General features: G+C 35.7%; 1 protein-coding gene across 5 annotated transcripts in view; it reads left to right on the top strand.

Annotated features, from left to right (window-relative positions):
* Positions 1 to 16,924, top strand: part of SKIC3 (SKI3 subunit of superkiller complex) — a 100,394-nt gene that overhangs the window by 54,437 nt on the left and 29,033 nt on the right. For all 5 annotated transcript variants that reach the window (XM_070465835.1, XM_070465831.1, XM_070465834.1 and 2 more), the window contains 7 exons: positions 1,405 to 1,529; positions 2,703 to 2,826; positions 6,505 to 6,723; positions 7,655 to 7,727; positions 11,107 to 11,160; positions 11,342 to 11,453; positions 14,253 to 14,381. In XM_070465835.1, coding sequence (XP_070321936.1) covers positions 1,405 to 1,529; positions 2,703 to 2,826; positions 6,505 to 6,723; positions 7,655 to 7,727; positions 11,107 to 11,160; positions 11,342 to 11,453; positions 14,253 to 14,381 — 836 coding nt within the window. The remainder of the gene's footprint in view (positions 1 to 1,404; positions 1,530 to 2,702; positions 2,827 to 6,504; positions 6,724 to 7,654; positions 7,728 to 11,106; positions 11,161 to 11,341; positions 11,454 to 14,252; positions 14,382 to 16,924) is intronic.

The following is a 16,924-nucleotide window of genomic DNA, read 5'->3' as shown; positions in this document are numbered from 1 at the left end:
TTATAACCATGTAACTGAGTCATATCTGTAGATAGATATGTAGATAGATTTTCCCTGTTTTGTTTTTCCTTTTAATTCCTTTAAACTGTGTTCAGAAGTTGATAGAACTCAGTCACTTCCAAGATTTTTGTTGTTAGAAACTGTATGGAACAAAATGTTTTTTTTTTACTTAGATGTTTCGTATAGTGTAACTATTTTAGATGAAAATTTAACCTCCCATTATAAATAGGTCATCTGATTTCTTTTTACTTTGTTTTTATTATGAAATATATTAAACATGCAAAATACAGTAAGAATATGGAGCATTAATTCGGTGAATAGTTACCCTTCAGATTTAACAGATCTTAAAATTCTGTTAATAGGCTTCAGATTTCCTTAAAAAGAAAAAAAGTTACAAATAAAGTTGAAGCCCTTGTGTCTTTCTCTAATTTCATTCTTTTCTCTACAAAAGTAATCAAATGTTTGAAGATAGTGTTCATTAAAAAAATACTTTAAAAATACATGTGTATATCCATAAACACATAAGGTAGTCCGCTTCCCTTCATTAAATATTTGTCAAAATTTGAGTTTGATTTTTAAATTCTTTTATGTCCATGAAATTAATTTTAGAAGCATATATTGCCCATATTTTTAGCTCCCAGCCACTCCTCCAAGATTAAAAGGATTTTATGAAAAGATTTCCAAAAACACATTAAAAATAGAAGCAAGCTTCTGAATATAGTGATAGATACCAGAAATAAGAGTCTCAAAGGTACAGTGTGTCTATTCCAGGTGGTGGCAACATGTCTTCATTTTTAAATAAACAAAAGATTTTTTTTTTGTTGTTGTTGTTATTAAAAGGCATTCTACTTTAATATTATATATCACAGTTTTTACTTTAATTCATTTTAAATACAGAGAATGTATGATTTTGTCTGTGGAATTTTAGTATATCTGTATGCCCTTCAAAAAAAACAAATGTGTAGATAACCAGTTTACACAAAGGTTAGGCTTGATTATGACTTGCTAAACTTCTCAAAGATGGTATACCCATGGTCACAGGGTAATTTTTAGCTAATGTATTAAGCTTAAAAATTATTATAAAAATCAGCTGGAAATTATTTTTATAACTTAAGAGTTTAATTCAAGTTTGTTTTAAAAAAAAGACCATTTGTAGTTCAGCAGCACTGTTCATTTTCACATATAATTTAAAAGAAGCAAAGTGTGAAGTTAAATCCCTCTGGTATATCCTGTTTGAGATAAGTGATATGCCTTCTATTTTAATGTAAGTCTTTTATGCAGCTTTAATACTGAGAGATGAAGTAGGTTAAGTTGTTAAAAGAACTTTAGTTATATTTCTGAATTTTGATGATATAAACCAAAATGATTTTTGATATTAAAAGTAAGTTATGTTTTGCTTCTTAGTTCCATTGGTGAATATGATAAAGCTATCCAGGCTTTTAAGTCAACACCCCTTGAGGATTTAGAAGACATCATAGGTTTCGCATTAGCTTTGTTTATGAAGGGTGTGTACAAGGAGAGCAGCAAAGGTAAGTATATTGCGTGAAGCTAAAGGATATGTCCTACTTTTCCAGAGCTGAGAATTTGAATCATAATGAGCTTATACACAGAAAGGTGTAATATTAAGATGGTGGTCGGAGTTGTAGTGTTTATTAAAAATCTGAGAAGAGGCATGATAATGGTACTTTCTGTCTGTTCCTTCATTTAGTACATGATGATGAATAGTCCTTTCAGTTCAGTTCAGTCCTTCTAGTATTCAGTTCATAGTGTTATGAACTGAATGTCACCTTTATAATTTAGATGAGGAAACTGAGACCCAGGGTCACTTATGGTACATGTTTAAGGTAGCATTTGAAAGTAAATGGCCTTCCCCAATAGCTCAGCTGGTAAATAATCTGTCTGCAATGCAGGAGACCCCAGTTCGATTCCTGGGTCAGAAATATCCCTTGGAGTCGGGATAGGCTACCCCTCCAGTATTCCTGGGCTTCCCTTGTGGCTCAGCTAGTAAAGAATCCGCCTGCAATGCAGGAGACCGGGGTTCGATCCCTAAGTTGAGAAAATCCTCTGGAGAAGGGAATGGCTATCCACTCCAGTATTCTGGCCTGGAGAATTCCATGGACTGTATAGTCCGTGGGGTCGCAAAGGGTCGGACAGACTGAGTGACTTTCACGTTAACTGAAAGCCAGTATTTACTACTCCACAGAGTTTCCTTGTACTTTCCTGGTAAATGAAGACCTCAGCCATTGTTAGTGATAATATATTATCATTTCGGTTTCTTCAAAAATGTCCCTTGAGTCCTTTTTCCCTTGTATGGGCCCAGTTTACTTGTGTGTAGCTCATTGTAAGGGCTGCTTCATAGAGTTACTGGTTTCTTCATGGGAATTTGGGTGATATCTCAATGATTATAGGCCTCCACTTCTTTTGAAGATAGTGACTCAAACTTGTCTATAGATTCTAAAGATGAGAATTGGGAAATATCACATAATAATCCTAATGGTATTCCCAGAATCACCTTGAAACAGTTAAACCAAGTTAGGTTATTATAAATTTTTATCCTACTCACTTGAGAGCAAGGGAATAGTAAGATGTAATTTTAGTTAGATCTTTTTAAAAAATAGGATTAGGAAAGGAAAAATCCCATCATTTGTCAATCAGGATTGCTTTTGTATTGTTTTGTTTTTGCTTCCAATTCTGTGTAACAGCGTATGAGAGAGCCTTGGCAATTGTTGAATCAGAGCAAGACAAAGCTCATATCCTGACAGCTCTGGCAATAGCGGAATATAAACAAGGAAAAATGGATGTAGCCAAGACATTGCTGTTCAAATGGTATGTATAGACGACATCAACACTCAAACGACCAGATACTTAAAACTACTGGGTTAAAATTGGAAGCAATGTAAAGTGAAGTTTTTAATGTTTTAGGTACTTTTTGGTGAACAAAAGGGATCAGACCTGTCTAGTTAGGTAGATGTTGTGGCTTCATTCTTAATTCTGAATTCATTCAATTCTCCAAAATCATCCTGTACTCTGTGTGTGTCATTTATTTTCTTAAAACAGTAATTGATCAGCTCTCCTCTTAGGATTATAAAATTTTAATGAAGGCAGTCATAACTGACTTGTTTTCAGCCCAGTGGGTTCCCAAAGAAATTTTTTTTCCTCTTCCCTTTTCAGGTTAACCTGATAAAGTTAATTTAAAGTTGAGTCTGAAGAAAGTATATGTACCAGTATAACTTGTAACTATTTCTGTATTTTGGGGATAGTTTAATAAAATAGTAGTCTCTGATATCTGTGGTTGTTTATATGGTACTTTTGACTTTTGGAAAATTCTTTTGAGAAAGTTGACCTTAATTCCTTAAAAAGCAGTAGATGATTAATGTATGCTATTAGACAGTGGTTATCAGTGAGTGCTCTATTGGCGTTTTTAGGGGTACAGATCTTCATAGTACAGAAATCCTCCACCCCTTGCAGGAAGATCACACCCTTGTTTCCCATCACACTAATTGCTCTCTCCATTTGTTGTGAAAACCAAAAAAGTGCCTCCATGCATCTTCAAATTATGCTTCCCTACAAAGATTCAGTTTAGCTCAGTTTAGTTGCTCAGTCGTGTCCGATTCTTTGCGACCCCATGTTTCGCACCATGCCAAGCTTCCCTGTCCATCGCCAACTCCTGGAGTTTACTCAAATTCATGTCCATTGAGTCGGTGACGCCATCCAACCATCTCATCCTCTGTTGTCCCCTTCTCCTCCAGGCTTCCTAGCATCAGGGTCTTTTCAGATGAGTCAGTTCTTCACATCAAGTGGCCAAGTAGGAGGACAGAGATGATTAGATGGTCACTAGTTCAGAACGACTTCTTATAGGATAAGCTTTGTTTTTGTTTATTCATTGTCATACTTCTGTCTCATACTGATTAAAGTCATTTTCTTGTATAATAAGTAAGCAGTTCATTCTCCTCTTAGCTTCTCTTGAGAAAACCAGTCAGAATTTTAAAAATCTTGTCACTTTACATGGATACACTCATGTTCAGAAGACCCAAATTTGCAAATAGCTTAGGAGAAAGCTATTTTGTGCATGCTAAGTTGCTTCAGTCATGTCCAACTCTTTGTGACCCCATGGACTGTAGCTTGCCAGGCTCCTCTGTCTGTGGGATTCTCCAGGCAAGAATACTGGAATGGGTTGCCGTGCCCTCCCTCCAGGGGATTTTCCTGACCCAGGGATTGCACCCACATCTCTTATGTCTCCTGCATTGGCAGGTGTGTTCTTTACCACTAATGCCACCTGAGAAGCCCCCAAAAGAATCATAGATGCTAATATATTACTGCAAATTATCAAGAGCAAAAGTAACCCCAAATTAGATACAATTAGATTAATCTGGAGCTTCCCCGGTGGCTCAGCTGGTAAAGAATCTGCCTGCAATGCGGAAGACCTGGGTTCAAACCCTGGCTTGAGAAGATCCCCTGGAGAAGGGAATGGCTACCCACTCCAGTATTTTGGCCTGGAGAATCCCATGGACTGTATAGTCCATGGGGTTGCAAAGAGTTGGACATGACTTAGTGACTTTCACTCAGATTAATCTTGGGTTATTGTTTAAAACAGTAACCAAAACCATTTGAACATTGGAGGAAGTAGAGAAAAATAGTAGAATACTATCTTATTCTTTTCTTCTTCTGTTATGAGGGGAGGCCTTTACCTCCTTTTTGTGTGTTACTGAATCCACGGCTAAGTGGATTATGTGCTCTATGTTTCTTTGTTTTTGGTTCTCTCCACGTCATCTTTCAAACTGCTCCCTTTCCTGCCCCTTGGATTCTGTTCTCTGACTTCCATTCCGTGAAAAATTAGGATTCCAGTTCTTTATTGATCTTGTTTGGCATTCATATGTTGGGAACTAAGCAGTGTCCTAGGTGCTTAAGGGGAATAGGAATAAATTCAATATATAAGGGGGGGAAAATCTGATTACCAGCATCATAGAATTTATGATATAAATAATTACATGTAAAATCCATAGCATGTGGTACAGGATGGCTTGCGGGTACTGTGCATTCAGCACATGTGAGCCTAATGGGATGTAGTCATTCCAGTAATAATTTAGATTTTTTATATTAATAAATATTAGAATAGGTAGGGGTTTTCCCTTTTGAACCAAGACACAGATTAGAAAGTCTTCTTTTGTTGTTAGTTGTTCTGTTGCCTAGTTGAGTCTGACTCTTTGTGACCCCGTGGGCTGCAGCACACCAGTCTTCTCTGTTCCTCACCATCTCCCGGAGTTTGCCCAAGTTCATGTCCATTGCATTGGTGATGTCATCCAACCATCTCATCCTCTGTCGTCCCCTTCTCCTCCTGCCTTCAATCTTTCCCAGCATCAGGGTCTTTTCCAATGAGTCGGCTCTTTGTATTGGGTGGCCAAAGTATTGGAGTTTCAGCTTCAGCATCCGTCCTTCCAATGAATATTCAGGATTACTTTCCTTTAAGATTGACTGGTTTGATCTCCTTCCTGTCCAACTTACAGTGTGGATTATTTGTATTGATGGAAATGACTTACTAATTGATACTATTCCATATTCGGATGCCTCTGTTAACCCTTATGGTAAAAAGAGTTCCTGTGGATGCTTAAGTTTACACCAGAGCTTCCCATGAAAATTCATGATTTTGTACCTGTTTGTCAAAGTCAGATTCTAAACAATTTATCCTCCCACCCTCAATAATAGAAAGACATAGTGGTAGGTGTGTGATATTTTGTAATGTTATAAGTATTTCTATTATATTCTAATGAATTTTGTTTAACAGATTTTTCAAAATTCCTTTGTTTTATTATAGTACACATTCATAATTATTATTAGAAGTTCTATTGAGTTTGTAAAGAGCTCATTTTCTTCATTTAAATTAATGAGGATTCCTAACATCAGTGACTTTTACCTCCATAAAATTTCACAGTTAAAGAAGGAAAAAAATATTGGATGCTTACATACAAAATTTAAATTCTCCTTCAACTATAAATATGCTCGCTTGGAATATGGTGGATATAGATTGTATTTGTACTTATATATGCTAGCTCTGGTTTCAAATACCACAGAGCAGTAAGACAGAATGTTTTTGCAAATGATAAAAATCAGATATTATATTAAGGATTTTTCTTTATTATTCATACCTTTTAGGATTTTACTGAAACCAAAATATTTTGGCAAAATTATTTTAATTATTTACCTAGAACTGTGAGACCCAAAGAGACTGTACTGTGTATTTTGTTTCTAAATGTAGATAAGAAAAGGCCAGAAAAGAAATTTGGCTACTGATGCTCTGTGAAGGCCCTTGGTACCTTCTAACTGCTTCAGAAATTCAGGGAAATTATGGTTCCTAGAAACCATGGAACTTAGTTTTATATTTATCATAAAGCTGGGCCACAGTTTGGTGAATCTGTAAGCACACTGTTTTTCCTGCTGTTGAGGGTGTTCTAATAGTTACAGACTATTGTACTCATGGATAATAGGCAATTAAAAATATGTTTACAGCTCTATCTTAAAGGAACCAACAGTGGAAAGCCTTCAAGCCCTGTGTGCTCTGGGATTGGCAATGCAGGATGCTACACTGTCAAAAGCTGCACTTAACGAGCTACTGAAGCACAGAAAACAGAACAGTGACTATCAGAGGAGCCTTCTTACTTCAGCCATCTATGCCCTGCAAGGCCGCAGCATGGCAGTGCAGAGACAAGCATCCAGAGCTGTTCACAGGTAAATTCTGTACTTGTGGACTTGGAGTCCAGTTATCCTTGATGAGATTGTCTTTGCTGTTTGGACCTTATTAAGATTATGTGCGTGCGTGCTAAGTCGCTTCAGTCGTGTCTCTTTGCAACCCCATGGACTGTAGCCCACCAGGCTCCTCTGTCCATGGCATTCTCCAGGCAAGAATACTGGAGTGGGTTGCCATGCCCTTCTCCAGGGGATCTTACCGATTAAGATTATACAATGAGGTAATTGTGTATATTTGGAAACCAGGTTGTGGTTTTATGACACTGTACATAGGACCAGGTAATTGACAGTTTTTTCACATCTAGTGATTTAAATACAAAATTCAGTTGATAAAAAAAGAACAGAAAAATTTCCTTTATTCAGATTAAAGCCCAAATCTTTTTTGTATGAAAATTCTTACAAACTCTCAAGTTTGTGATATTGTCAGTTTGTTATTTGATACTGTTCAGTTTAATGGTTTTAGGAATTTTTTGGACACTCAGCATTCAGTAATATATTCAACATTTGGAAAGTAGAAAACTGTTGTCATTAGTCATAGTGGTTATTTGTTTTGTTTTCAACAGTAAAGTGTTATATCTGTAGTTTATTTTCCTTTCACTGTTCTGATCTCTGTGTTTTCTTTGAACTTGACATTAAATTTCTTTAACCTTTCCTGATTGGGTCTCATGGCTCTGTATTCATCACATTGCTGATTTTTCTTTCTTATTTTAATAAAGAGATAAAATATTCTTTCTAAAAATTCAGACACTTCCAACTACACATGGACAATTAATTTGAACTTGTTTTAGATGTTTAAAAGATTTTTAACTTAGGTACTAAATAAAATGTTGATTTTTTTTTTTTTTTTTTTGGTACTTTTGGTGGTTAAAGTAACTCCCGTCTCTAAGCCCTCTGCTTTCGATGATTGTTACAGTAACCCAGCTGATCCTGCTCTTTGGTCCCTGTTGTCCCGAGTGGTTGCCCAGTATACTCAACGAAATGCAAAGGTGAGTAACATTCTAAATTCTGACCAAAGGTAAAGTAGCTTATTTTGTAGTATGTAATTTTTTTTTAATTTTTTTTATTAGTTGCAGGCTAATTACTTTACAATATTGTAGTGGGTTTTGTCATACATTGACATGAATCAGCCATGGATTTACATGTGTTCCCCATCCCGATCCCCCCTCCCACCACCCTCTCTGCCTGATCCCTCTGGGTCTTCCCAGTGCACTTGTCTCATGCATCCAACCTGGGCTGGTGATCTGTTTCACCCTAGATAATATACACGTTTCGATGCTGTTCTCTTGAAACATCCCACCCTCGCCTTCTCCCACAGAGTCCACAAGTCTGTTCTATACATCTGTGTCTCTTTTTCTGTTTTGCATATAGGTTATCGTTACCATCTTTCTAAATTCCATATATATGTGTTAATATACTGTAATGGTCTTTATCTTTCTGGCTTACTTCACTCTGTATAATGGGCTCCAGTTTCATCCATCTCATTAGAACTGATTCAAATGAATTCTTTTTAATGGCTGAGTAATATTCCATGGTGTATATGTACCACAGCTTCCTTATCCATTCGTCTGCTGATGGGCATCTAGGTTGCTTCCATGTCCTGGCTATGATAAACAGTGCTGCGATGAACATTGGGGTGCACGTGTCTCTGTAGTATGTAATTTTAAAGTATTACTATTATCATTCTGGAAATTAATTAATACAGCGAGGGAGTTCTGTTATTTAATGACGTTTTTCACTAGTTATTCAACAAGTAGTACACTGAGTTTCCTCCATGTACTGTTGTGCTGCTGGGGTGTTATGGAATATACAAAGAAGGAGGTGGACTTTTTTGAATATATACAGATTGAGTTGGGCTTCCTGGTGGCTCAGACAGTAAAGAATCCACCTGCAATGAGGGAGACCTGGGTTTGATTCCTGGGTCGGGAAGATCCCCTGGAAGAGGGCGTGGCAACCCACTCCAGTATTCTTGCCTGGGGAATCCCCATGGACAGAGGAGTCTGGTGGGCTACAGTCCATGGCATCTTGAAGAGTTGGACATGACTGAGTGACTAAGCACAGTGCATAGTTCGGAAGCATTAGCTGCTGTGTTTCAGAATACCCAAAAATAGTTTTATTCTAAAGTTTCTTAAAGATAAGAAAATAACAACTAGAACAGTGCTTATGTCTAAAAATGTAAGTCTAAATATGAAGTCATTGATGTTCCATAAAAGGGATTTTCACTGTTGTTAGTTCGTAACAGCAAGATATTTTCAGGAGTCAATAAAGTATTTTGTTAATTTCTGTGGTTAATATGGCCTTTGATGCTTTACATAACTAGGTAGTAAACATATTGGTAGTAGCTACTATGTTTTGAACACTTACTACATCTAGTAATTCCAGTATCTGAAGTCTATGTACATCTGTTTTTGTTTGTTATTTTTATTGGTTTTCATACTGGCCTTGTTTGTTGATGGTGTAAACTTCAAGATTGTTTGTGAAAATAATTTGAGGCCTAGTATTAAGGTAACTTTCTACAGAAAGAACTTGTACTTTTTAATGCCAATACTTGGGAGCTCCACCAATCTGGAACCACCTTAAAGAAGTTTATAGCTTGAGCTTTCTGAACCGTACAGGCTACTGAGTGCCTGGGTTTTCAGGGTCATTTGAATCCTGGTCTAATTCTGATTCACCTTAAATCTGAATGTGTATCCCCTTGGCCAGGAGTGGGGAAGCTCAGCTTACTTTGATGCGGGTTTCCTATATGCTTGCTTCTCGTTTGAGTCTTGGACTCTGATTTCTCACCCACAAGTCCTTCAAGCTGGAAATTAAAAGTTTTTAGGAACTGCAAACTGACTTCCTTCACTTATACCTCTGTGGATTTCAGTTTTCCCTTTTAGTTTTGGCTTGAAAAGTCCTTAATATCTTGTCAGCTAGCCAGTGCTTTTAATAATACATGCTTTTTATATTTTATCCCAGTGCTTATTAAACTTTAACATGAAATGAAATTACCCCATAATTTTGTTTAAACCTTATTCAGTAGATGTGGGGTGGGGCCTGATAGTCTGCATTTCTGACAGCCTCCCAGAGAATGTCAGTTCTGCCGGTATACCAGCCACACTTTGAGTAGCAAAGTTTTATCCTACAGTTTGTTATTTTCAGTGAATGTTTTGTTCCAAGAACCTGAAAGACCATCATTATTAGACTCTGTAATGAAGCATTTATGTGCCAACTACTGTGCTTGGGATTTTTATCTGTCTTGTCATTTAATCTCAACAGCATTATGAAGTAGCTGGAATTAAGTTCATTTTGTAGAGGAGGGTACTTGAGACATAAAGATTCAATAACTTGAGCAAAATCACAGTTAGTAGTTGTGGTGATGGATCATTTCAGACCTTACTCGTGAACCTTCCTTCTTTTTAATTCATCTTCTATTTGTTTTATATTGACATGTTTTTTAAAAATTTATTTTTAGCTTTCTTTATTTGCTAAATATGGTTTTAAAAATATTTGTGATACACTTAATGATGTAAAATGAAGTATACATTAGAAATATACTTCTTATTTAAAATGAGATCATTCTTACAACTTACTTTCTTTACCAGGTGAAACGTCAAATTGAATTTTTAAAAATTAAGAATTTCAAGCCAATTTTATGAAACCTAGGATGCTGCATAGATTTTCCTTATTTGTAGTATTGAGTAGATTATTGAGGCAGTGATGAGTTTCATGATACTCTGAACTTTTAATTACTCATTTTGCGAGGGTCTGTAGATGTTTTGAAAATATTATATTTTCTTGGAGTGAAGTTATATTAGTTTATCTTAAAATAAGTTTTGTGGAATCTCCACTGAATCTTTGTTTCACAGTCTTGTATATTAGAAAGTTGTATGTTTGTTTGTTACCACTGTGAAATCATGTAATTCTTGGACCTTTAATGAAAATTGTAAAAGAGCAGAGTTGAAATTCTCATAGTAGAAAAAATTTTCTTTTATAAAAATATTAAACTGTCTTTTTGAAACAGTGGTATTAAGTTGGTGCTTAGGGAGCTTAAAGGCTTCCCTGGTGGCTCAGTGGATAAAGAGTCTGCCTGCAATGCGGGAGACCTGGGTTTGATCCCTGGGTTGGGAAGATCCCCCAGAGAAAGGAATGGCTACCCACTCCAGTATCCTTGCCTGGAGAATCCCATGGACAGAGGAGCCTGGCGGGCTACAGTCCATGGGGTCACAAAGAGTTGAATACGACTGTCAGGAAGTTTAAAAGTTAATATAAATATGATAAAACCAAACCTTTCAAATGATTTAATGTAAAGATTTTATCAGTCTTAATTTTTACTTTTTCATGAAAGTTTATGCATTTATCTAAGTAATCATTTGTTTACTATTATAGGGAGGTGCAGTGGCAGGAAACGTGGCTCATATTCTGGACTCAAATCATGGAAAGGTTAGTTTGCCCCAATTCAGGGGAATGTTTTACTTGTTAAATAATATTATTGATGAATGAGTAAATTTTTTTCTTAAGCTCAGGGGTCACATCATATTCAGTATAGTACTATTTTTCATCACTTTGAAAGTCAAGGAGCTGTAAAGAGGATTGGTTAACACTCTTCTTTTCTCTTATGTAGAAGGCATTACTGTACACTGCAGTAAATCAGTTGGCTATGGGAAGCAATTCAGCAGAAGATGAGAAAAATACTGCACTAAAGACCATTCAGAAGGCAGCTCTCCTTTCTCCAGGTGAATATAATATAATCCATTTCATTGCATAGGATTCTGTCCATCTTGCATTTGTGAAGCAAAGTTTGTACTTTAATGAAATGAGAGAATTTTAAAATATTTTAAGATCTTGCATATTAGTTGATTATCTGCATTCAGTTACTGATACTTGAGAGATAATTAGTTATTGAAGCAGGCTCAGAGGAAAATCTCTTTAAAGATAGATCATTAACCATTATTGAAAATCTGAATTAATATACTTTCAAGAAGTAGTTTTATTTCTGTTTTCCCATCAGTCAGGGAATGACTGAGGGTTTAATGAGGTTTATCTATATGTACTAAATTATTTAATAAACATGTTTAGTTACTTTTATGTGTAGTTTCTTGAAGAGTGGAAATATGTATTTTGTAGTAACTGTTAGAACTGACAGGGTCCTGATCTCACCTGAACTAACCTCTTCTCAGTTCTAACCAAAATTACATGCGTACCATTGATCACCAAAGGCCCGAGGAACTGCTATAAACGGCATCAGCATTCTTCCATTGCTACTACTGGAAAAATGCTCTAGAGGACTGGAAAGTCTGGCAAAGTAGGGTTATGGGGTGTATTTTTACATAATATTGTTTTTAATATAAAACATAGCTTTAAACAATATATTCCACCAAAGCACTTCAAACATTTGTTTGATCAGAATGCTATTGCTTTTGGCCAGGGACTGTGGGGAAACAGATTGTACAGAGAACAGATTTTATGTCATCTTCACAATAAATTATAAGACTTGTAACTAAACTTCAGAGATTATTTTATAAAACAAGTAGACAGACCTGTCCTTGTTTATTTTTTCTTTCATTTTTGAAATAGAATAAAAAGAAACCTAAATATTTGGTTTTGTCTGTGTTACATGTTAGGTAAGTGTCTGATTTTTTAAGTGTTCTCAAGCAAGTTATTAGGTACAGAATTGCTCTCAAGAATTCTTACTGTGGATCTAGAATGATTGATGTAAGTCTTTGCTTATGTAAGTGAGATACACTTAAGAAAGGTGAGATTGCCCAGGAAAGTGAATGTAGTTGTTATGTAGTTATAGTAGCTGTATACCTAGGCTCTACTGATCTTTAGTTAAAGTTTTGATAGATGATACTCCAAGGAATCTTTTCAGAAATTTAAATGTAATCCCAAGAATTTAGAATTGAATGGAAGGAAATCCAATGTCTGTTAGATTAATGATTCTGTGATATTAAAAGATATGTTTAGCCAAGTATATGAAAAACTTTAGATTTCGAGTATAATATATGTATATATGTGTGTATATGTATACATATTTGTATATATATATATCACTTTGTTTCATAAGGAATTTGAGTTGCTGGTTATTTCTAGAAGAGAAAACAACAATTCTTCTGAATTGTGGCAAGAGAAATTGCTTCCAGCTAATATCTGTCCCTCCCCCCAAAATCTCAACTATAGAATACCCTAAGATCCTTAAGTGAGTTGTTCATTTAATCTTAGAAATATAGAAATTGAGTCCACTTCAGTTGAAATTGCAGAATATTACAGCTGAGGGCACCTGAGCCATCCTTTAATTTAGATGCCTTGTTCTATAATAGTATGTGTTCCAAGGAAAGGTGCTACACTGTTAATTAGTGGCGTCGTTAGACCTAAACCCAGGCCTAGGACTCAGTCATGGGCCTTTCATTGTGTAGTATTCAGATCACATCATCAATTCTAGGAAATGGTCCCCATTTTCTTATTTGAGATTTGAATATGTTCCATGATGTTTAAAATCATGTAGTCATTATCTGGGCAGAAACTTTGAAATACCAAGGTAACTACTTAATTTTTAAAAAAAATTTTTGGTCTGCATAACATTTCTAATGATTCTTGTATAATTAACAGTAACACTGACCATCTATAAATGAACTAGATCTACTTCAGACATTTGATAGAAGGTATATGTCGGATGGGGCAGTTAGATAAGAAAAAATTAAAATATAGAGCTAAAGAGTATGTTTAAATGACTGTATTGTTAACTAGAACCTCTTGTAGGATTTTAAAATTATCCGTTTTTTCTTTAAGGTCAAACGAACTGAAAATATTAAAATATTAAAATAAACTGTAAAATATGATTTGTGAAATAAAAGACCAAGCAAATTAAAAAACCTAAATTCCAAATCCGAGTTCAGCTTTCTGTTTTTGCAATTAACTCTTGAAAAGAGTCTGTACTCATAGTCTCTTTTATTACCTCTCAACTCACCGCCCTGAAACTGCTATCACGGTGTGAAGGAAGGAAAAAAAGATCAAATAAATGAAGGGATATATAATTAAAATTGCTTCACTTGGAATGATAAAGTGACTTTCATGTTTGGCTTTTAGAACATAGATAAAATGGAGTTGTCTTGAGGTTTTCCTTTGCTTCAAACTTTTCTTAAGAACTGAGAAATTGTGTTAGCTTGTTTTTCCTATGACTGAGCCTTTAGTATAGGGACAGAGTGATGAACACAGCTGAGACTTGTCCTTGGAATTCAGTGACTGTGATTAACCTTTCCCCAACAGCAGAGTACTCTAGGCACTGCTCATGTAACCAGCAGTGGAAGAAGAGTTTAATAGGATATTTCTTATCCTCTGATGTGTTTGGAAAAAACGGCAAATCCTGAAGGATGAATATAGTAATGTGTCTTGTGAGTTAGTTTTTAAGAAAATAGAACTTTTCTGTAGATAACATTTTCTTATTCTATTTTTTGGAGTTTATAAACTCTCAGTTTGGTAGCCTTCAGCAGCATGTTGACATCGACAAGCCTCCTAATTGTATTTCCTGTGTCCAGGTGATCCTGCCGTCTGGGCTGGACTGATGGTAGCTTGTCACGCCGATGATGTACTGGCCCTGGTGAGCCGCACTCAGCCAAAGAGGGTGGATTTATACTTGGCACTGTTATCTGCTGTTTCTGCTTCAAGTAAGTTTGAAAAAGCATTTAATACATGATACATTCAAGGTAAAGTATTGAGAAGGATGTTGCCAAAAGGTAATAGGCAGAATTAACCCTGCATGAAAGGCTATTATATTCTCATCTAACAAAGCTTAAAAACAAGACAAAATGATCAAATCATTTTTAAGGAGTTTATCTGCATACAAAACAAAGCTCAAGAATTTTATAGGAACAGAAATATCCAGCATCCAGCAAGGTAAAATTCACGATGTTTGGTATCCAGATAAGACTTGATAAGCATGCAAACAGACGGAAAAATACTGCCCATGATGAGGAGAAAAATCAATCAATGAAACAGATCCACAAAAGACTAGATGGAAATCTCTTTAACATGTAATTAGCTGTTCAAAACACATGTGACAATAGCACAGAGGCCGGGAGGAGAAAATGGAAGTATTTTGTTGTAAAGGTTTTATACTATAAGTGGTAAAATATTGCAGTCATCTGTATGTATTCATGGGGGGTTTGTCCTGTGACCCCCCCTCAGATATCAAAATCCACTGATAACGCAATTCTTATATAAAATGATGTATAATAGTTGACTCTGCTTGTCCATGGGTTCCATATCTACAGATACAGAGGGTCAAGTGTACTTAAAGTTAGATGGTGACAGGTTGACAATAAATACTCTAAAACCTAAAAGCAGACACTAAAAAATATAGAGTTATAACTTTGTAATAAGCCACCGAAGTAGAAAAAAATGGGGTATAAAAAATAATCCAAGAAAGGAAGCAAAGAGAACATTGAATACAGAGAAGACAACAGCACAATAGAGTTAAACCCAACTGTATCAATAATCAAGTTAAGTATAAATGGTCTAAATACGCCCGTTAAAATGCACAGATTGACAGATTGGATAAAAAAGCAAGAGCTAACTATGTACTGCTTAAAGGAAACATAGCAAAATATAGACCTGTATTTTAAGACAAAAGTAATCTCCTGCTGTCTATAAAATACCTGTAAAACAGATAAGCAACAGGACCTGCCTTATAACACAGGCTAGCTGTATTTAATATCTTGTGCATGTGTGCTCAGTCACTTCGGTCGTGTCTGACCTTTAGCGACCCCGTGGACTGTAGCCCACCAGGCTCCTCTGTCCATGGGACTCTCCAGGCGAGAATACTGGAGTGGGTTGCCACGCCCTCCTCTGGGGGATCTTCCCCAGCCAGGGATTGGACGTGGGTCCCCTGCATCTTCTGCATCGCAGGCAGGTTCTTTACCGCTGAGCCACGAGGAAGCCCTTTAATATCTTGTGATAACCTATAATGGAAAAGAATCTGAAAAAGAATATATGTGTTATATATATATACACCTGTGTGTGTGTGTGTGTGTGTATATACACACATATGTAGATATGTATAACTGAATCACTTCTTTGTATACCTGAAACATTGTAAATCATCTCTATATCTATTTCAAAAAAGATTTTTGAAAAAAGACAAAAATGATCTAACAAATTAGAGAATGGTAAAAGGTACACTATGCCAACACTAATCAGAAGAAAGCTGGAGTGCCACAACTAAGACCCAATGCAGCCAAGTAAGTAAATAAATATTTAAGAAAGGAGAAATTTCAAACAAATTAAGGTTTCAGAGCAAAGAATATTTCCAATAATAAGGAGGGACATTTCACATTAGAATCAGTTTATCAAGAGGACAGTTTAGGCACCAAGTAACAAACCTTCAAAACACATAAAATCCATGTGGTTTTTCCCAATAAAATAGGTAGAAGAAAATGAAAAATTATGGAAAAATACACTTATGGAACTGAAATAAACTTGTAGAACTGAAAAGAGAAATCAATAAATTCATAATGATAGAGATTCAACAGTTTTGATAAATGATAGAAAAATTGGACAGGAAATTAGTAAAGATACAGTAAAAGCTTTAACAATATCAACCAGCTTGACCCAGTTGTCATTTATAGGAAAGTACTCCTAACAATAGCAGAAGGTGTAATTTTGTCAAGTATACACAGACGATTTGCCTATGTATATAATATTATGGGGGCTTCCCTCGTGGCTCAGCTGGTAAAGAATCTGCCTGCAATGCTGGAGACTTGGGTTCGATCCCTGGGTTGGGAAGATCCCCTGAAGAGGAAATGGCTACACTTTCCAGTATTGTGGCCTGGAGAATTCCATGGACTGTATAGTAGTCCATGGATTTGCAAAGAGTCAGACATGACTGAGCAACTTTCACCACCACATCATGTTATGAGCCATTAAACAAATATAAATGAATTTTAAAAAATTCAAATCATACACAGTATGTTATCTTAATACAATTGAATTAATTTAAAAATCAATAATAATAACAGAATAATACAGAACAACAGATGCAGACATTTATAACAAAACTTTCACAATTCAAATCCAGTAACACACAAAAAAGACAGTACTACATCATGATCAACTGAGGTTTATTCTAGGAATGCAAGGTTGCTTTAATATTTGAAAATGAATGTAAAATTTACCATGTTAAATGCTATGAAACATGCCAAAGAGTTTATAC

Source organism: Odocoileus virginianus, chromosome 3 (genome assembly GCF_023699985.2).
Source record: "Odocoileus virginianus isolate 20LAN1187 ecotype Illinois chromosome 3, Ovbor_1.2, whole genome shotgun sequence".
Taxonomy (NCBI): Eukaryota; Metazoa; Chordata; class Mammalia; order Artiodactyla; family Cervidae; genus Odocoileus; species Odocoileus virginianus.
This window is presented reverse-complemented; position numbering and strand designations above follow the sequence as displayed.